At 39.4% G+C, this 23,265-nt stretch overlaps 1 protein-coding gene across 4 annotated transcripts in view; it reads right to left on the minus strand.

Annotated features, from left to right (window-relative positions):
• Positions 1-23,265, minus strand: part of LOC143285524 (CCR4-NOT transcription complex subunit 10-like) — a 62,545-nt gene that overhangs the window by 30,743 nt on the left and 8,537 nt on the right. For all 4 annotated transcript variants that reach the window (XM_076592879.1, XM_076592880.1, XM_076592878.1 and 1 more), the window contains exons 2-7: positions 22,384-22,678; positions 22,057-22,207; positions 11,679-11,740; positions 10,313-10,462; positions 5,544-5,633; positions 3,890-4,142 (exon numbers count right to left, since the gene is read on the minus strand). In XM_076592879.1, the coding sequence (XP_076448994.1) occupies positions 3,890-4,142; positions 5,544-5,633; positions 10,313-10,462; positions 11,679-11,740; positions 22,057-22,207; positions 22,384-22,678 (1,001 nt within the window). The remainder of the gene's footprint in view (positions 1-3,889; positions 4,143-5,543; positions 5,634-10,312; positions 10,463-11,678; positions 11,741-22,056; positions 22,208-22,383; positions 22,679-23,265) is intronic.

Here is a 23,265-nt window from a genome sequence, read left to right on the forward strand (position 1 = left end):
TGGTCTTCATCATACAGTCATTGGCAGTAATCACTTTGTCATTCTGCCAGAAGTTAAGGACTGACACAGTATTAAAAAGTACTTGCCATAAACTGCCTATCACGTGGTCAAGTGTGGAGCTGCAAGCAGGTTACTACTTTTCACTCTTCACCCCCAGCAAGCTGGAAGGGCTAGCTTGCCCTGACTCTACGTAAGGCAGAGTCTGGCCCACACATGCACGAAAAAAAAAAAATTAGTGAGTTGGGAAAGGGATACAGAACTGGGGTGGAGAGGAAAGAAAGGAAATGAAAGAAATGGCACAAAAAAGAATGAATGAAGGACAAAACTGAGAGAGCAGGAAAAAAGGAAAGAGGTCGAGAATATGTGTGCAAGACAGACAGAGAATAAGAGGAAAGAAATAAAGAAGTGCAAAAAGAAAGAAAATGTCAGAGAGGGGGGCGAGCAGAGAGAATGAAAGAAAAAAAGAGTGAGAAAGAGAAAGAAGAAAACATAAATAAGAGATGAAACAGGAAGAATGGGTGATGAGAAAGATTGATGAAAGTAAGAAGGGCGTGGGAAGAGAAAGGGGTGGGGGTGAAGGGGTGAGAGAAACAGGAAGAATGGGTGATGAGAAAGATTGATGAAAGCAAGAAGGGTGTGGGAAGAGAAAGGGGTGGGGGTGAAGGGGTGAGAGAAACAGGAAGAATGGGTGATGAGAGAGATTGATGAAAGTAAGAAGGGCGTGGGAAGAGAAAGGGGTGGGGGTGAAGGGGTGAGAGAAACAGGAAGAACAAAATGAAAGAAACAGGAAAGACAAACAGAAAGGATGACGGACACACACACAGAGAGAGAGAGAGAGAGAGAGAGAGAGAGAGAATAAACAGAAACAAAGAACAACAGGAGATGGGAGGTGAAAAAGAAACAGTGAAATAAAAAAATGAATGAACAAGAGAATGAGAGGGAAGAAAACAGAATGAAAGAAAGAAAGGAAGGGATGAAGGAGAGAAAGAGAAGGAAGGAAACAGCATGAAACTGAAAGAAAGAGAGGGAAGAAAACAGAGAGGGAAGAAAGCAGCACTGACGAAAGAGAGAGAGAGAAGGAAACAGAACGAAAGAAAGGAAGGGATGAAGGAGAGAAAGAGAGAGAAGGAAACAGCACGAAAGAAAGACAGGGAAGAAAACAGAATGAAAGAAAGGAATGGAAGAAAGAAATGTGAGAGAACAGAATGTGAAGGAAAACCAAACTCACGGTACTTCTGCTATGAAAAAAAAACCCACACCACCGCCAGTCACAATTGTCAGCACAGTTCTCTCAAGTAAATGCAGCTATCCAGCCAAGGAAAGTACTACCACCATCAAAAAGAGAAGTGTCCGCTCTTTCCAACAGTGCAAACATTAATGCCACAGAAATAGGAGTATGCTCACCAGCCCACTCAAAAGAGGCGCGCAAATTGCCACACTTTAATAGAAGACAAAGAAGGGTCAGTGACGGGTTAGCAGACACAGCAGCTGGTACTTATCAGTGTCTGGCACTATCAGGCCTGTCAGGGGGGGTCTCGCAGTCGGCTAAGTGTGTGGTTCTGCTTATAGCCTAGACAGCAGTGCTTTGTCAATCCATTAAGGAAATTAAAAAAACTGCAACACCAGAGATACAATATGGTACATCTTTGTCAATCTGCTATGGAAATCAGAAACATGTATCACCAGTCTGTGAGACAATATGATACACCTTTGTCAATCCGTTAAGGAAATTAAAAAACTGTATCGTCAGACAGTGAGACAATATGATACACCTTTGTCAATCCGTTAAGGAAATTAAAAAACTGTATCATCAGACAGTGAGACAACATGATACACCTTTGTCAATCCGTTAAGGAAATTAAAAAACTGTATCATCAGTCAGTGAGACAATACGATACACCCTTGTCTATCCGCTATGGAGTACACCTTTGTCAATCCGCTATGGAGATTAAAAACATATATCACCAGTCTGTGTGACAATACGATACACCTTTGTCAATCCACTATGAGATTAAAAACATGTATCACCAGTCAGTGAGACAATACGATACACCTTTGTCAATCTGTTTTGGAGATTAAAAACATGTATCACCAGTCAGTGTGACAATACGATACACCTTTGTCAATCCGCTATGGAGATTAAAAACATGTATCACCAGTCAGTGAGACAATACGATACACCTTTGTCAATCCGCTATGGAGATTAAAAACATGTATCACCAGTCAGTGAGACAATACGATACACCTTTGTCAATCCGCTATGGAGATTAAAAACATGTATCACCAGTCAGTGAGACAATATGATACACCTTTGTCTATCCACTATGGAAATTAAAAGTGTATCACCCAACAAATGTAACATGCATCCCAAATCCTCTGGAAAGGTGCTCTGACAAACACACCGCATCCCCCCCAAACACACAAAGCAGCACATGTAATAAACAGGGTTCCCATAGCAGTATCAGTATATAGTAGCTCAAAGAGGCGTCACAGCGTTCGGTCAAATCCATATATGCTACACCACATCTGCCAAGCAGATGCCTGACTAGCCGCGTATTCCAACGTGCTTAGTCAGGCCTCGAGAGAGAGAGAAAAAAGAGAGAAAAATACATAAAAATACTACTACTACTACTATTTAATATTTATACGGTGCAAAATCTTGATGAAGTCAACTCTAAGCGCACACACACACATCACACAAAAAACCAATGATGATAAATAAGCAAATAAATGTAAAACATGCAGACACACATTCACATACACATAACAGATATGCAACAAGCATGCAGTTTCACCCCCCCCATCCCCCCACTCCCCAAACTTACTTGTACAAGCACACACACATACACCCATATCCCCCACCCCACACACATATACAAATATATGCACACCCGCATGTTCCAATATTCCGTTGCTCCCACAGTGTAGACATGCATAAACACACATACCTCATTCTCTACACACACGCACGCACGCATGCACTCACATGCACAGAGCTCTCCTGACATGTGTACAATTATACCCTCATGCACGCACACACGCACACAAACAGACAGACACCCACAGACATACAAACACACACATACACACACGCAGAGGCTGCCACTGATTGGCTGCAAGAGAGGTGGGAAAAGATCTCTGATAACAAGAACGTGGCGTCTAGGTGTTGCTCAGTCTATTGTATTTGGAAAAGCCCACAGAGACTCTGTTCTGTTTTTAAAGAAATCTGTGCAATGTTGGTTTGGAAATGATGCCGATATTCATTTGATTTGCAAAGCATCGTGCTCTACCTTTCATGCTAGATGTACGGCCGCTCCCTCTCTCTACCTATATTTCTTTGAGGCGATCAGTTGTGTGATGGCCTTGTACCTGTTCTTTTTGGTATTCTTTGACTTTTCTGAGGATTTCCGATTTTCCTAGATGTAGGCCGCTTGTTGTTGTTGCGTTACCAGCAAGTCTGTCAGCTCGCTCATTTCCCTTAACACCTTGCCTCATCTGAACAAGTAGCGTCCAGACCACCACGCAAGCTCTAGTGGAGGGGGAAAGTACAAATTCTGGTCTGTATAGGGGACTCAAACCCCTGGACACTGGTTTCCTAGCTGAGCACATTACCACTGGGCCACTGCTCCACCACCTGTTGTGACTGTTGCAGGTGTGTTTCTGTCTAGTGCTGCTCTGGGACTTTCAGTGCCAGCTGTAGTTACTGGGAAGGTAGGTTATGATATAACACTGATATCACATTTTCCACTTCTGTCGTTGTTGCAGAGGGCTCTTTCACATGCATTTAGCGCACGGCTGCAAACAGGGAGGGGTGTGGACCTTGGCATGTCATCTCGATCCGAATTCTACCCACGCTCGCCACGACGCCAACGCCAACATCGACACCCACCTTTAGACGTGGACTTGATCTCCTTCATGGCCTTCTCATTCTCCTGCCAGGCCAAGCGCAGGAGGTGGGCTCCCGTATGGGGCTTCCTCATCTGCATGTGGATGCAGGCCAGGTTGTTGTGTAGCATGGTGGTCAGGCTCTGGCCCACACACGGCACACCCGCTGTGGGCGCCGACACCAGGATCTTCTGCCCCTTGCGGCAGTTCCCCCGTAGGTACTCAAAGTATGCCCGCAGGTACTGCACTGCTGTGCCCTGGGTCACACACACACACACAGAATTCAAGGTTGGACGATTACATGTATATTGTCACACACACACACACATGCATGCACAAACAGAATCTAAGGTTGGACTATCATATTGTGACACACACATAATTAAAAGGTTGGAAGGTTATATTGAGACACACACGCACACACAATTTATGGTTGGATGATTATATTGTGAAACACACACACACAAACACACACAAAATTTAAGGTTGGACGATTATATTGTCACACACACACACACTTAAGGTTGGATGATTATACTGTCTCACACTCACACTTTATTCTGTTGCAAAGGAATAATATGAAATTACACAGGAAAAGCATATTCTGTAAAGGGATAACCAAGATGTTTTTATTCTTATACTTATGTGTGTGTGTGTGTGTGTGTGTGTGTACGTGTGTGTGTTTTAAAATCATAATTTTGAATGAGTTCAAAATCTCTGAGAGCACCCATTGTCTGTCTGACTGTTCAGAGTCTCTGTGTTTGTTTGCATATTATATATCCGTCTGTACACTTTTATGGAAATGTATGTATACCTGTATGTTCGTAGGCTTGTATAGTCATACATATATTTCTATAAAAGTATACAAACAAAACCAAACAGTACACACTTGATTCACAAAACACAACAGTACATCTCTACCGAGCAGTCATTGAAAGTGTGCTAACCTTTGCTATTACTGTTTGGTACAGAAACATTTCCAAGGCAGAAGTTGGAGCCACCAAAAAAACCCCCAAAAAACTGCCACCAAGATTACTGGGGCTGATCTACCTTCTCTACAAGACATATATATTATAAGCGGCTACTCAAAAAAGCAAAATCAATCAGCCAGGACGAATCACATCCAGCTTTTGGGATTTTTTTAGATGCTCCTCTCTGGTCGACGGTACAGAAGTATAAAAACAAAAACCAATCGCTTCGCCAATAGCTTTTTCCCCAAAGCAGTCAATGCCCTGTCTCTCGAACAAATCCAGTGTGATAAATAAAACTGTGCAACCAACAACCATCTACCTGAATATCTAGTCATCTGCCCCATCCACATGTAATATGCAGTAATATGCAGCTTCTGTTCAAACGTGTGTGTGTGTGTGCGTGTGCGCGCGTGTACATGTGTGTGTGTGTGTGTGCGCAGTGCGTGTATGCATGAGTATGCACAAGTTTTTATATTGATATGCACTTGTATGTATCTTATTTCTACTGTATCTGTGTATGATTTTCAATTTATGTTTGTATCTTGTTATCCACCCCCCCTCAATATTCCTTGTGACCCCGGTACACTTAGTGGTAATAAAGACATTCTATTCCATTCTATTCTACACTACAACACACTTCATTAACAAAACACAACCCAAACACGGACACCTGAAGCACCAACTTACTGTCAGGCCAGGACTGTTGCTGGTCAAAGCTTTGATCTCCCGCTTGCAAGACTTGAGTGACTTCATCATGGCAAGACATCGTGTCTTGAACTGACACACAAGACAGCAGTGAACAGAAACGTGTCCAAGGCATTTTATCAATTTTTTTTTTTCAATTTTCAAAACTTATGTACTGTTTAAAAAATTACATGAATAACAGTTATTATGACTGTATCGGCAAATTATCAGAGGTGTTCTAGACATGTTGGTGTAAGCCCTATACAGAAGCATGATCTCAAGACAGCAAAAAGCAGCTGCAGCATTCCTAAAAACAAACAAAAAAACACACAAAAAAAACAACAACAAAAAACCCCCAAGAAAGACTTGTTCAGAAAATACATGGGCAAACCTTTTTTTTAACAAGATTTCTTTTTTTTTTACTCACAGAGCAATGTTTAGTCAAAAAAAACTGCATCTGTCTGGTCTGGTTTGTTCAAAATTTGCACTCGGAACTGTTCCTTGACGTTTGGCTTTGGAGTTATAGCATATATGCTGGCACTGTTGTGACAGAACTACCACACACTGAACAGCAGACTAAACATTCTCTCTCTCTCTCACTCACACACACACACACATACATGTATACATTTTTATATGCATATATTCCTAAACCACCCTTTCACCCCCATCCCTCTGTCTTTTGGTTGAAGAGAGAGATGCAGCAATGCACACAAACAACAAAAAAGACACACAGTAACAAGAGTGTGAAGTCGACTGTTGGCTTAAAGGTAACGCAACTGCCTTGGAATAAGTACCGACACCTGCTAACAAAGGCTGCAGGAAAGCCGGCAGCAGGCCGAAATTTGTCACTTTTCACTTGATGATTTTTGTGTGAAATTGTGTATAAGTCTTGTTTAAAATATAATGGAAATAAAGACAAGCCATTATCTTTCAATCCATTGTTTGTTTATTTACTTGTGTGCGAGTGCGAGCGTGTATTCGTTCTGAGAACTGCCTACCGTAATCAGCGAAACTGATCCCCTGTCGCGCTTCTGCCATGGCGGACATTCGCGTTGTCCGAGGGTCTGTTATTTTATTAATTTACTTAATAACAAAGAGCCAGCACACCGATCCGGTTAAAAGGACACATTTGAAGGCTTTTTTCGCGATGTAAAGCTTTTTATAAAAATCATTGGTACATCATAGCGATAGAAAGCTTATTTTTTGCTGATTCGAATGGTACCAAAGGTCAAGGTATTCATACGCACACAAATATAGCGCAGCCAATGAAAAGCACGCTTGCAACCGTGACACACATTCACACATTGACTCGACTCGACTCGGCGGCGGCGGCTCCTATGAAATCGACAAACGATGACGCTAACATTTCAAGCGTTTTCGTTATCCAGATAAAAAATCACCAAGGTTAAGTATTACAAATTTTACAAATCGATTCATGTTTAATTGATCCACGTAGTTTTTAGGGCTTATTAATCCATAGGATCGTTCCAATTTCATGATAAATGGAGTAAGCTTTGACCGCTTGACGAAGTGATCGACACGTTTCCACCAGTTGTGTTTCGCGTCAGTGCTATTTTATTCTAGACTGAAATATTGTATGAAAACTCGTGTAATGAAAAGTAAATGCATTATTTTGCATTTTATTACATTTTTATGATCCTAGGATTCTAAAAGAAAGGATTGCCGATTTAAATCAAGACAATTTTTCATGATATAAACCGGAAATAACCAACTCACAGGCCTCTTGTGACCTAGAAGTTAACTAGGTTAACATAATGATTGAGATTGGTTTGTTATTACTTATTGTTAACTTAGTTCAGAAATAAATACCAACATTAATGGAATATACTGATCCATCATCATGCTCTTTGTTTACATTTGTCAATACACTCTCCTTCCTCTCTCATAGTTTTAGCACACACACACACACACATGAAGTGTGCATGCTGTGTGTGCTTTTGTGCTAACACTGAGGGACAGAATGATGAATATTGTGCAAAGCATTTCATACCCAGTGTCTTTGCTGTACATGCAGGATTCACACCATAACTGATTTAATGCAATTCCTTTTGATAACAAACATTAACACATGTAACAAATGTTAAATAAGAAATAAGTAATAGAAACTAGCTTTCATTAATTGGGGGAAAAAATCCCAGTTTTAGTGACAATTGCAAATATTAATGTAACTGTCCATAGAGAAGAGCCTTGACAGGTTTTACTCCCTCTCTCTTTTTTTTGTTATATGGTCTGCAGCAGTATTATATAAACCTGTTCTTATATGCAAATACCAAAGCTACATGACAAAAAAAACAAAAAAAACAAACAATGCATAGCTTATAATTACACACACACACACACATACGCACAGCATAAATCAAATGAAATGATGCACTTGCAGATGCATTCAGTATATGTATACATGTAGTTTGCATGCCAGACCACCGGCTCCCCAAGAAACTGCTGTCTGGCGAACTCCAACATGGCAAGCGCTCCCATGGAAGCCAAAAGAAGCGCTTCAAAGACACTCTGAAAGCTTCTCTGAAGGCCTTCAACATCAGCCACGACACATGGGAGCTGAATGCAATGGACAGACCAAAGTGGCGTTCAGCTGTCCACAAAGGTGCCAAATCCTGTGAGGCCAACAGAATTGCTGCAGCAGAGCAACGCAGACAGGCCAGGAAAAGCAGTGCCAGCAAGTCCCCAACAGCCGCCACCATCTCCTGTCCACACTGCGTCAGAACCTTCTGGGCACGGATTGGCCTGACCAGTCATCTGCGCACCCACAGAGCCCAACCCACCCACCCCCAGGATGACTAGATGGTCCTCGTTGATCCCGACGGACGAACCACACATGCATAAATTCCGGGCAGCACACACTGAACCATATTCAGGTACATCATATCATAAACCAATATTTACACATTTAGTGATTTAGCCTGCATTGTGTTTTGTGAACTTGTAAACCATCTGTATCAGATCAAATGATTTTTTTTCAGAGCCAATGGATGTTGATACAGACCATGACCTGTCTCCAGAATCCAGCAAACACAGCTGAAGAGGAAAACACTTTTGAGGATTTTGTTTTCACTAGGATTGAAGAAAATATGGCTGTCTTCAATGACAATGATTTTCATATCAGAAGTGTCTGAAATTTTTAGACCAGACCAGGCTAAGGTGAACTTTCCACACAAATGTACAGTTGCCAACAACACATATGTGTGGCCACATAAGCCAGAAGATGGGAGTATTTCTGCAATGTTTGTGTTTTCTTCTGGTTTTGAAGTTACAATGCAGAATGGCAGAGTGCGGTCTGTTCCTGAACATGACAAACTGAGGAAGACATACTTGTACAGAGATATGCATAAATCTTGTTGACAGTCAGTGACAATGCCACCAACCTCCCTCCCACACCACCAACCCCCCTTTTTTTTCCCTCTTTTGTGTCATATTTTCATGTTATGGAAACAGTTTACAAACATAAAGTAGTACATGTATTGACAAGTTGTAAAGATTAAAAGAAATATGTTAGACTTTTTTTTTTTAATTCACTGATTTAAGATTTTTTGTACCTCAAGACATTCATTTTCATCATATGGATAAACCAAAACTGCCGGTTTGATGTCTGTATATTACTGTTTTGAATAGAATTGTTTCTTGTAACATTCTTAACACTCTTGCAAAATTTGAAGCAAATCCATCAAATAGTTTTTGAGTTAGGACTGTTTTAAGTTCGACAGCTTGTGACGTCACTTTTTCCATCGCACAAATTAAGGAAAACGCCATTTTTAAAGGCCAATTATTCATTTGTAAATCAAGTTAAATGTGCAGAAAAAAATAAGCAAAATCAGTGTGTTGTATGGGGTCCAAATCATAGATTTCAGTTGTTTCCAATGTATATTTTTTGTGTGGCTGTCCTCCAAAAATGCCTTATCAGGGTATTTTGGACATATGAAACTGGCATTTTTGTCAAATTTGAGGCTCTGTAAAATAGAAACTTTCTGTGTAATGGATTTGATTTTTCTTTTTATTTGTTTTATATGTTATGTACCCTTGAAAAGTATTAAGATGGGGCTGCTGTGGTAATGATCATGCTGTTCAGGTATCACTGAACTTGAGGAGAATCTAAATTTACGAAGTTCGTCATGACATGTCATCTTAAAACGTCCATATCTCAGAAACTAAGAAAGGTAGAGACTTCATTCTTTTTGTGTTTTGTCTATTTTTTAAAGTAGTTTTTAATAAAATGTATCACAAATCTTTTTTTCTATTTTAAAATTTTGACTGCCAGTACCTACTAGGAAGAGAGAGAGGATCTGAACACAGTGGTTCAAGTCATACACTTGCCAGTATTTTCTCCTCCTCCTTGAGTGGTGGTCTGGACACTAGCCATTCCGAGGAAAACAAAAAACCTGAGTTCCCATGTGCAGTATGCACTTAGCACACATAAAAGAACCCACGGCAACAAAAGGGTTGTCCCTGAAAAATCCACTTTGACAGGAAAGCAAATACACTTGCAGGCAAAAAAAAAAAAAAAAAAAAAAAAAAAAAAAAAAAAAAAAAAAAGCCGACGCTCTCAGTGTAGCATCGCACGTGGAGATACCAGTTCGAATTTTACACACAGAAATCTGTTGTGACAAAAGAATGATACAATACAATATTGAATACAAGACAATACGATATAATACAATACAGGAGCCAGAGAACAAACACACATGACCCATCACAAGGCAACGTGAGGAGCAGCGCTGCAGCACTGCATGACTTACCAAAGAGATCTTGAACCTGAGCGCTTCGTTGCTGTCCGTGGCCCCAGAGGCCCCCTGCTCTCCTCGCTCAGGTGTGCCCGTGCCCTGCCCACCTTTCCCGTTGGCCACCCCCTTCTCCAGGTATCCCAGTACCCGCAGCGCCTTGTCCGGCTGAAGCATACAAGTAGACCACATGTTTGTTTAAAAAAAAAAAAAAAAAAAAAAAAAAAAAAAAAAAAAAAAAAGGAAAGGAAAGAGAATATAGAAAAAAAGAACAAGGTTAAAGAAAGAGAGAGAGACAGCAAAAACAGAGAGAGAGAGAGAGAGAGAGAGAGAGAGAGAGAGTAAAATAGCAATATATATAAGGTGTTTTAAACACATTTAAACAAGCAAAAATTGAAGTAAACAAGGTACTGAAAAAAACAGAAAAGAAAAAGATTTTACTGTGAACTTTTTGTGACCAATCTACTGTCTGTACATCATCTGGAGTCACCCATCTCAGCATTATGATAATAATCACAGTAGTAATACTAACTAATATAACAAGAGGCAAAGCCTTCAAGACTCACTTGTGCTTTGCGCTTTATCCAGTAAAGGAATCATGAGGAGACAATGATTGATTCAATTTTTCTTTTATGTTCATTCCAGATGATTCAGAGTCCAGTTTAGAATATTTATATGCAGTAAACACATCAATGGTGTAGACAGTATCACTGTAAGTGTTCTGTCCAGAATTTGTGTTTCTTTCCTTTTAATTGTGAACAATAAACACAAGGTTGTGTTGTCTTCAAAAACAACCTACCTTCTCATCAGCCAAACTTAGTAGAAAGCGGGTGTTTAGAATTTTTGGATTTCGGAACACATCTCAACGAAATAAACCATCAATAATTTGGAAATACGGCTTAATTCGGGAGACTTAAACCTGTTATTGGTATGACCGTGAAGAATTTTTTTTTCACACTATGTTTAAGCCAATTTTGGTATTGGTGGACCACATATTTTCAGAGAAAATGGCATTGTTAAAGTTTACCACGGACACACAGACACACAAACAGACAACCTAACACTAGATTAAAACACAGACTCACTTTGTTTACACAAGTGAGTCAATAATGATAACAATAATAATGATAGTAACAACAATAACAATAGTGCTGATACTACAGCTACTAACAATAATAACAGTGATACATTGCTGTGTACATTGCCACCTTACCTGCAATGCCTGTTTTTTTTCAGTGAATACATGGGCCTACAGTCATGTTACAATCTTGTGTTCTGGTCTAATTCCTTCATCCCATACATACACTCTGTGTGTGTGTGTGTGTGTGTGTGTGTGTTATGACACCCGAGTGGCCTGTGCAAGAGTGATGCCCTCCAAACTTACCTGTCCCACACAAAGGTGCAACTCTGTCCACAGCAGTAACACGTTCTGTGCCAGGGCTTCATCTGAAACAGAAAACACTTTTCTCTCTCTTCTTTTTGATTTCTTTGACTCTTCCTTAACCCCTTCACTGATGAGCCTGGATGAAACGCAAGTTTCAGTTTCAGTTTCAGTAGCTCAAGGAGGCGTCACTGCGTTTGGACAAATCCATATACGCTACACCACATCTGCCAAGCAGATGCCTGACCAGCAGCGTAACCCAACGCGCTGAAACGCAAACAAAGTGACATGTATTCAAGTTCAAGAACTGCTTCATGTGTACTCTGTGTACTGACTTATAGGAACAAAACACAACCTACCATTTTGATGTGAGATGTCTAATATTGTAAGAACGCTTTTTATCAGCACCTGATTTCCTCAGATACACTGTTCATAACTTTCAAACCATGACATATTTATAATGAAACAAATAAAGTATTTGAAATGTTAAAGAAAAAAAAGTCTTGCAAAAGAAAACATAGATTCAGAAACTGGCAATTTCAATCAGGGTAAAATCTTTACAGCAATGTATTTCACCTGTATTTTCAAAAGTCGTAAACAGCCAGAGATAAGTGTTACACTTGTTATCACCCCTTTGTCCATGCAAAATGTGTCTTTGTCCATGCAAAATGTGTCTCCAAAACCCAGCAAATTTCTATGTAAAAAATGAACTTAGTGAGGCAGCAGAAAAAAAACATCTTGCCAAATGTCCTGAATTACTCAAAACCTGACCTGTCACTTCACACAAGGATTCAAGTGGCTCCAGTATCAAAGTGCCAAGTCATGTAAACGGACTGGTGTTTTCCACTTGTTGCAGGAGATAGGTGATCCCGTACTGCTTAAATAACAATATCTTTCTGAACAGGTTGGCAATTTCACAAGAAAACATATTTTTGAAATATTTCTGGTGGTAACCTCACAACTAATGCCATTGCTTGAGGTGTGTGTATATTAATGAGTGCTTGTGCAATCTTGAAACAAAAGTATTAAAATGGTCTAACCAAAGTTTTCCAAGATGAAAGTCATGAAAGGATACATTCATGATGATTAAACAAAATGTACGCCAAATCATCAACAACTGCCAGAATGATATCGTTCTAGATAATGCCAAGTTGACATCACTCCAGAATCATTGGCTGTAAAATAAATGAACAGTAAGTAACAAATGAGCAAAACTAAAAAAAATAAATAAATAAATAAAAAAACAATAAAACAACAAAACAAAAAAAAAAACCCAAAAAACCACCACCACTAGCAAATATCTAGAAAGCAAAATAAGCAAGGAGAAAAGAACACAAAGAATTATGTTAAGTCAGCTTCAACATTAGTAGTCTGTCAGGAGAAACGGTCCACCTTTCACCCCCCCCCAAACAAATTTTTCATATGTATTTTTTTTTAGAGTGTATAGATCATGAAAAATCATGTTAACATAAAAAATCTTGGGACTCAGTGTCCCTTCTGGCTTAATTTTGAAGGGTACCCATCTCAGGTGCCACGGCTGCTTTTTGTCCTTTTGGAAAAGGGCTCTCGAACCCATGTCTGATGTTCCAGCAGCAAGCAATGGACATGGATGGATCGACGATGATGGCACCTGGGAACCAATGTGGTCCGCAGAAGACGTCATCCTGCCCGCAGATATGGTTGACTTCCTTGTGGACTTTCCAGACTGACGACGAAGAAGAAGCTGTCATATCCTACCTATCAGAAGAATCGCTTTCTACTTATGCTGAGGGAAGCGACTCAGAATGATGAGATAGGGGGTAGGGGAGATAAACCGGTGACAGAGGACAGCACACACACACACACACATGTGCTCCCACTTGGAAAGTGCACATAAACGTTTTTTTCAATAAATTGACCAATATGAATTTGTAAAGAATTAAATTGGCGTTGAAGCCAAATAGGGGGTAGGGGAGATAAACCGGCGGCAGAGGACAGCAGAATAGGCCCATGGTGATGTGGCTTAGCTCAAAAGAATCACAAGAGACTGTTCTTTGAAACTGTGGTGTACTTTGTTTCTAATAAGTTGCACAGTTTTCGAGAGAGTTTATTGCAAACATTTAGGCAAATTCACAGTTCGCAACATGTGACAGAAGATGGGTACACACTTAGCTTCACTGCGGTCACTTTATTGCATATATTGTCGTTCTGATTATGGCGTATCGTGTAGAAGGCACTACTGTCAACAAAAACATTAAGGAAGTTCTTGTAGCTCAAATAACAAAGACACGGGTGATCACCAAACTTATTGAAGGTTTTGGACCGATGAAAAGCAGCCGTGGCACCTGAGATGGGTACCCTTCATATTAAGCCAGAAGGGACAGTGAATCCCAAGATTTTTGATGTTGACATGATTTTTCATGATCTCTACACTCTAAAGCACCAAAAAATACATATGACAAATTTATTATGGGGGTGGGAGTGGGGGGGAGGGGGGGCGTGAAAGGTGGACCATTTCTCCTGACCCGAGTATAGGTATTCTGACATAAGATCACCCAGACCAATCAAAAATAAGTATAATATAATTATACTTAAAAAAAAAAATCTTTAAAATTTATTCCACCTTTCTTTAAACAATGTATTCAGAAATTAACTACTTAATTTCAAGAAAACATGCTGAAATGTTAATAGCATCATGATATACAGACACAGCAGAAGCAATTTCTAAAAACAAAAAAAACCCCAAAAAACAAACAAAAACACACACACACACACACTCACAAAACAAAAAAAAACAACCAAACAAAACAAAGCAAAGAAAGTTAATAGAACTTGGAGAATCCTACACTCTGAGGCAAAAGAAAAAAGAAAAAAAAAAGGACCCAGCAATTCAGCAAAGTCCTGTTGAAACAGCTTCTTAACAAATAAAACAAATAATATATTTCAGATACAGCACTTGACTCTTGAGTATTTTGTAATTTCAGTTCAGTCATTAACAAAGAAACTTCCTGCCACGCTTTTGACACCACCTCTGGGGATGTTGCACACATGTATTGCTGAAAAGTGAAAAGGAACCCTAGAAAAAGCAGAAAACCACACGGAAATGAGTTCAATTGATTTACTTAGGCATGCAGAAAAAAGACAAAACAAAAAAACTATTCGCAAAAAAAGTTTTCACACAAATACAAAAAAAAAAAAGCAAAAAAAAAAAAGCAATGTTTGAATGGAAATATTCAATATTTTCTTGCAAACACTGCATATTATTCATTATCTCTGTATTGTTCAATTAACTTTGCAAATTAACAAGCTGCTTAATGCATGCCTATGTATCTTGTGTTTACAAAAAAGTAGCACTAAGATACAGATTAAAATGAGAAAAACATTACTGAAAAAAAAAAGTACAACAAAAAAGAAAAGAAAAAAAAGAGACTCTCCTTTTTCCTTCCTGGATTTTTTTAGGGGTGTGTGGGGGAATGGGGGTGGGGTCATTGTGACCTAAGCCATGCACATACACTTACTCCTCCTCGCCTTCTTCTTTGACTTGCACTTCCGCTGGGGACAGTGGGGTCTATGATACACACCTGGTGAAAATGTGTCCAGAGACAGCTGAGAAATCAGTCAGATCATCTTGTGTGCATTTTTCTTGTCCTTGGGGAATGCAGGTTATGAAAACCGATGAAGCAAGTATGTTCCCTGCCTACCTGCTTCTGGGCCACCAGCAATATCATTGGTTTCATCCACTTTTTATCAGTTGAGTGCCAGATAATTTTGTAAAAAAAGTACTCTCTCCTTGCCAAGGAATTTTGAGAATTCAGGGATAATCAATAATTTTTTTTTTATTTTTTTAAAATTCTAGTACAAGAACTAGAATAGAATAGAAAAGAACAGAATATATCTTGATTACCAAGTGTACTGGGGTCACAAGGAATATTGGGGGTGGGGGTGTGGGGGATAGTACATAACATGCTATGAACATACATCGAAAATCATACACAAACACAGATACAGTAGAAATCAGGATAAATCAGGATACGTACATGTGTATATCAATACAAAAACTTGTGCATGCTCACACATGCGCAAACACACACACACACTCTCTCTCTCCCTCCCCCCCCCCCTCTCTCTCTCTCTCACACACACACGTCTGAACAGAAGCCGCATATTACATGTGGATGGGGCTGATGACTAGATCTTCAGGTAGATGGTTGTTGATTGCACAATTCTTTTTATCATACTGGATTTGTTCGCGAGACAGGGCACTGACTGCTTTGGGGAAAAAGCTATTGGCGAAGCGACTGGTTTTCGTCCTTACACTTCTGTACCATCGACCAGAGGGGGGCAGTTTTTACGATTCTGTTCAGGGCTGCAACTTCTGCCTTGGAAATGTTTCCGTACCAAACTGTAATAGCGACAGTTAGCACACTTTCAATGACTGCTCAGTAGAAATCAACCATGATTTCTTTTTTAATTCCGAACTTTTTGAGGCGCTGAAGAACATACAGGCACAGTTGTGCTTTCTTAACAATGGGAGATGCAGAAAGAAAGTAAACATTTCTGTGAAGGAAAATAAATGTATGATTCTGAATCTGGGCTTTTTTCCCCAATCAGTTTGGTTGCAGATAACTGTTCAGGCATTCAAAGTGAAGATAATAATTCATGTGCAAAAAAGTCTATTTTCACCTCCACAGAATGGCAACCAAAAGTAAACGAACAAAATACAGCTAGAAATAGCATACATATTGTCAGATTATACCTGTAGAAGAAATTATATCTGCTACAAGTATTAAAACAAATCACACCTTGTGTAGACATGTAAGTGAATCACTGTCCCAATAATGACCAATGTGTGTACAGTCAACATAAAAACTCAATCATGTTCTCAGAAACTGATCAGGCAAGCTTTTTGACAGCTAAGAGCTTTCCCCAGTTAGAGGGTGAAGTTCTCTGACATTCACTTCCTCCAAGCTGCACATGGGCCGATAAAAGTGTCTGCTGTGCATCCAGCTTGCCTCCTCTTCAAACAAATCAACTATCTGATTCAGTAACAAAAAGTGTTAATAACAAAAAGCACATATTTCACATCCACTTCAACCCTGCGTTTCAAGGAAATCATGGAACACTGGTGGTTGTCTGTTTCCTGCAGAATGCACAGCAGACACTTTAAACGGCCCACATGCAACTTGAAGGGAGTGAATGTCATCAAAGAACTTCACCCTCTAACTTGCGAAAGCTCTTAGCTGTCAAAACACTTGCCAGATCCATTTCTGAGAGTGTGATTGACTTTTAACATTGACTTTACCCAAGTTTGTCATTGTAATTGTTGGGACAGTGATTCACTTACATGTCTATACAAGTTGTTATTTGTTTTTTTTTTTTTTTATAAACTTACAAACTGTTTTAATTTCTTCTACAGGTATAATCTGACAGTAGGCAAGCTATTTCTGGCTGTATTTTGTTTGTTTTCTTTATAGATGTCATTATGTGGATGTGAAAATAGACTTTTGTATTGGACAAAAATTATCATCTTGACTTTAAATGCCTGAACAGTTTATCTACAACCCAACTAATTGGCAAAAAAAAAAAAAAAAAAAAAAAAAAAAAAAAAAAAAGCCCAGATGCAGACTCTATATTAATTTTCCTTCAAGAAAACATTTACTTTCTGTATCTTCCATAGTTTTTGTACTAGATTTTTTTTTGCAATTCATTATTACTTCTGAATCCTCAAAAATCCCTGGCAAGGGGAAAACACTTTTTTTATACAAAATTCTGCAGCACTCAACTGGTTCATATAAAATGGTTGCAGTAAGCAATAACCACACCTCTATCATGCTACCATTCTATCAGAAAAGAGCTAAACAAAGTGCAGAAAAATAATTTCAAAAAGTTTTCAATTTACAAGGAATTTAAAAAAGAAAAATGAAGTGTTATATAGTCTTATCCCCCCTCCCTCTTCACAATAAAAAAAGCAATAAAGTGGAAATATACTCAAAGTAAACAAGAACACACAAACACATGTGTACAAATGTTAGAAAATAGCAGTTTGCAGAATAAAGAAAACAGCAACACCAAGAAATGTGTACATATGCCATGAATTCCTTCATCCGTGTCAACACACACACACAAAACAGAAATATGTGATAGGATTTTAAGAACAAACACTGTCACACACACCCCCACACACAGTGATAAATCTATTCCACAATCACATATGTTGCCACTGATCTCCTCTCATGTTTATTCCTGACCCATTTTGACAATCCTCATCTGAGAATCTATCTGCTTTCATATCATATGAAAATTACAATTCAACACGAGTAAAAATGACCATGGCCAGAATCTGACAGCTGATTCTGTATCAAATTACTTGCCATCAAAAATTTATCTGCTGCACCACTGATAAAAAAGGTCAATAGCTATAGTATATATATATATATATCCCTGTGTCAATCTTAAATTTTGATTTTTTAATGCATAAATCTATCTTTTTGCTGAAAGGTACTGATCAAGTCCCCCCCCCCCCCCCCCCAAGGCTTTTCCAGACCCTAAAGGCCAAAACATACTTTTCCAAGACTTTTCCTACCCTGGAAATGGTTCTTTTCATTGCTCCAGACCTCCTGTTAGACGCTGAGGAAAAAATGATGTTGATAGTGTCTTTTTTTTTTAACATGACTTAAAAAAAAAGGAAAAAAAGTGTAATGCTTTGAAACTCTTTTGGAACGTCCCGTGTGTCTGTCTTTTCCTGCCCGCATCAAACCCACCTCCCATCCCTCCCCACCCCCTCCAAACACTCAAAATGTGAAAATTTTCCCCGGCATGTAGTGAACACGATATCAAAACAATACTAGTTAAAACATTAATCATAATACATGTGAAACATTCGATGCATTATGGATTCCAAGGAAACTTTATAACTTGATGACAGAAAAGTGAAAGTGAAGAGCACACACCAATGCTTTCACTGCAAAGTGAGAGAGGAGAAAGAAGAGTTAATACAGTTCTCATAATAGTCGCAAACAAATGTTCAGTTTTAAAGTTTTAGGATATATGTGAGAACTGCAACTGTGCAAGACATTAGCTTACCGCTCTCTTGTTGCGAAAACCAGGTGATTAGGTGTGGGGCGTTGAAGACTGAGTAAAAGCGGGAACAGAAATAAATTAAAACAAAAGGCAATGAAAATACTAAAAACAGACAACAGAATCTAAAAAATGAATTAATACTTGTATAAAAGCAGACAAAGAAGCCATAAAAGCAAACATTCACACATCTGGGAAGGACAAATACAGCAGCAAGAAAGGGAATGTCTGATGTCTGAAGAATGATCATGTTGCTGTGTCAAGAAAGTCATCTTTATTTGATTCAATCAATGTAACCTCAGATAACTTTATTTTGTATGGAGGGGACGACGGAAGAAAAACAGCAATGGACTGAGACAACACTGCACAATGGAAAGGAATACCATTTACAGAGACCCAGGCTTTGACAAACAAGTGAAAGACCTGGAGGAATGTGGCGAACAGTTTTGTGCACTGCCCCATTGACTCTTCACTCTTCACAGAGTTAAGGAGGAAGAAGAAAAAGAAACAGAAGGAGAAGAAGGAGAAGGAGAAACACAGAAGAAGAAGAAGAAGAAGAAGAAGAAGAAGAAGAAGAAGTGTATAAAACATGAAGGAAGTGCTTGTTTATCTGTCTAAGAGGTCTTTCACATCCACTCCAGTTCTGACTGTCAACCATGGACTGACACAGATGTCACCATGATTGGTGTAGCATTTTTTTTTTTTTCAGTAAGTCTGAACTTAGTCTTTTCATTTTATAAAGAAGAAGAAGAAGAAGAAGAAGAAGAAGCAGGAGGAGGAGGAGGAGGAGAAGAAGAAGCAGGGGAAGGAGAAGCAGAAAAAAGAAGTAGAAAAAGGTGTATAAGCATGAAGGAAGTGCTTACCTTCAGAAAAAAGAAGTAGAAAAAGGTGTATAAGCATGAAGGAAGTGCTTGCCTTCAGAAAAAAGAAGTAGAAAAAAGTGTATAAGCATGAAGGAAGTGCTTGCCTATCAGTTTAAGAGGTCTTTCACATGCACATGACTGTCGATCATGGACTGAGACAGACGTCACCTTAAGTGGTTTTGCATAACTTTTTTTCAGCAAGTCTGAACTTATTCTTTTCATTTTATGTACAATAATTTCAGACCAACAGCAAACACAACATATGGTAGTGGACAGTGCCCTGCTGTAAAGGGAGGGCGAATGTTTAATTCATTTTTCCATGATAAACTAAACTTTAGTGCTGAGAATTTTTTGCTGGACTTTCCTGACACAGCATCATATTTTGTAATACCTCACAACAGAACATTTTCATCAAGGAATGGGTTTTGTAAGCCAGCAGAGCAAAACAACAGAAACCTGAGCAAGGTTAAAGCTAAAAACAAGCACATCAGACGACGACTGTACAATCAAAAGCAGCACAGACGGTGCACAGAGACAATGAGTGCTAGTCCCTGGCACATACACACACTGCTTCTCCATTTAAGCTCTTGTATTGCTGATCAGCCATGTGTTAAGTTAGCCCCAAGTGAAGTCACAATTCAACACAACCAAGCAATGCTGGAAGAGTAAAGGAATAAAATACAAACATGAACTTTCTCTTTCAGTTTCACAAAAGCATGAAAAAAACAGCCTCTTCCAACTATGTGACAAGAACTTTGCTGCAAATTTTGGCATCATTTCCCAGGTATTTTCAAAAGGAAATTTTCTATCTAAAATTACGTTTAAATAACATACTTACCGTGACCCAACTAGTGCAGACTCCGGCGGGGGTCTGACATTCCTGCCTGTGCAAACTACTATCCGCCTATGCGGAGAAAACGAAACTACGGCTGATAACCTCCCGGAAGTAGGTAACCTCATTTTTAATCACCCAGTCATCAAACTTGGTGGTGGATGTTTAGACCACCTGGGGCAGTCCCAGTCACCTTGGCCACACCAGCTGGAGCTATTTGGGGTTAAAAGCACAAGGGGTGGGTCAAGGCACTATGGGTGGCTCAACTGCCAACATGCGACAGTTTCTTGGTGTGAACAGGACTTTGACATGCAAAGCACAAACAAGCAGGGTGGTTACCAACACCATTTTCGGTCTGAAAGGCAGTCCTGTACTTGAGGCGCATGACTTGAATTTTAAAATAGTCACAAAAATATTTCAAAATAGTCACAAAAAATTCTAGAAATAAAATTAAAAGTAGAATATGGTGTGCTCATGAATTAGGGGCTGTCAAATTTATCATGTTTGACCAGAAACTTTGGAACTAGCAACCCATGCTAATGAACTTTCATCATATGGAATGTTATAAAACGAATAAAAGAAACAGGAAAATGGACATCCTCATTCATGAACTGGATTCACTGTCACTATCGTATGAGAAGCTTAAACATTTGAATTTGCAGAATCTGATAACAAAATCAAGAAGCCTCTACCAACATGCTGGCATTCAAGGTGAAGGCCACAGCACTACTATCTGGTTCTGCTGAAGGCTGAAGGTTGTCAACTGCCTTAGCATTTGCATGTGCCTCACTGATTGCCACCACTTTTTTCTTTCTTTCTAATTTTTAAAAATTTTTTATTACTGTCAACTGAAAGTTCTACATGGTCAATCACCTTCAGTTTTAACACGTAATCATGTGAGGTGCATTTTGTTTTCAGCATTATCCTTTCTGATCAGAGTTATTTCTGCTCATTATGATGAATACAATTAGCTGTAGACTCTGCAATCTGCTGACTGCAAGATTATGGAAGTCTGTTTCTGTGTGGTGACCTCTGATCGCTTTCCACTCATTTTCCGACAACACACAATTTTTCCCCACATTTTTTCCTCTTCTTTGGTATTGTTGTGTGAGCTTGTGCTGTCTTGTGATGTATACTGGGAAATCTCCACTTGTTCTGTGATTAATTTTATGCAACAAAGGGGGGAAAAAAGTCACTGTATAGTCTGGTATTTACTGTACTGTCTACTATCCCATTTCCCTCTCTTGCCAACATCAGAAACTGTGGAAAAAAACCCCACCACAGCCCAGTTCTGTGCAATGTCAACCAGAAGGAACACACCAACTTGACAGATGAAAGGGACCTGGGGTGGAGAAGATTACCAGCAGCTGTCACATCAAGTTCTGAGCAATCACATGTTGAAGCCAAAGCTTACATGCAATAATTTTCACTTCAAGCTCCAGCATGCTTACCACAAGCTGAGTCTTTATGAGCAGGATTTTTCATAACATCAACTCTATGAAAAGAACTACCTAGAACACAATGCGCCCTGAAGGTCAAACACGTTAAGCTGTAATACTACTATGACTGTCCCTTCCATTGTCAGACCAATACTTACCGCGGGCTCTCTCCAGCGGTGACCCAGACTCACCTGGTGGCTCGATGTACTGGAAGCCACGGTCCAGGATGGCCAGGGCCGTGCGGTACTGCTTCAGGACAAAGTTGAGCACTGCCTGGTTGTAATACAAAACAGCATTGTCCACGTCCTCAATACCGTCCAGAGGGTCTTCACTGTTCTTGGCCTGTCCAGGTGCAAAATAGCTTACCTTTACAACAGACAATAACTTATAAATCTATATCACCAAATTGATGGCAAGGAACATCACTTATGTTCAATACTAATATCATCATTAAAATCAATAATGAAAAAATGGAAAACTAAAGTCAATAAAGCTAAAAAGGAACTCTCTGTGCTCACCAGCTGACAAGCAGTGTTCAGACCATTCTTCAGTTCTTCCACAGCACACTGGTTGCTGTTGTAGAAGCAGACGACGGCATGGTTGTGCACCACCTTTGGGTCCATGGGCCTCTGTCGCTGCAACCTCTCCATATGGTTCTTACACTTCTCCATGTTACCCTTCTCAAACTCCTGTGTGGCCGTGGTCGCTATCTCCTTCTGGGCTTCTGTGGGGGCCGGGATGCTGGCGCTGGACATGTCTCCGCTGCCAACGGCATTGCTGTCTGCCGCTGTTGCCTTTGTCTGCTGCTGCTGACTGGAAAACAAAACATGTACATGTAGAAATACTTGAATGGTACACATCAATGAATGTGTGTACCTATATGCTGTGTGACTAAAAAAAAATCCACAATAAAGAATGCTAAGCATCAATCTTTGCATCCATCTGCTATTCAAGAGAATGACATTAACAATATACATATCTAATAAACAATATTACAAAACACCTGGCAGCTTAACAAGAATGTTTAAACCAATATAATCATGCAACTGTTGGTGGTGTCTTAAAACATATAAATAATGATAATCATACTAGTACATACTGGTCATTCGGATGAGACGATAAACTGAGGTCCTGTGTGCAGCATGCACTTAGTGCATGTAAAAGAACCCACAGCAACAAAAGGGTTGTTCCTGGCAAAATTCTGTAGAAAAAACACTTCGATAGGAAAAACAAATAAAACCGCATGAAGGAAAAAATACAAAAAAATGGTTGGCGCTGTAGTGTAGTGACGCGCTCTCCCTGGGGAGAGCAACCCAAATTTCACACAGAGAAATATATTGTGATAAAAAGAGAAAACAAATACCAATGTAGACTACACTTTTAAACATATCAAAACATTT

This window comes from Babylonia areolata, chromosome 9 (genome assembly GCF_041734735.1).
Source record: "Babylonia areolata isolate BAREFJ2019XMU chromosome 9, ASM4173473v1, whole genome shotgun sequence".
Classification (NCBI taxonomy): Eukaryota; Metazoa; Mollusca; class Gastropoda; order Neogastropoda; family Buccinidae; genus Babylonia; species Babylonia areolata.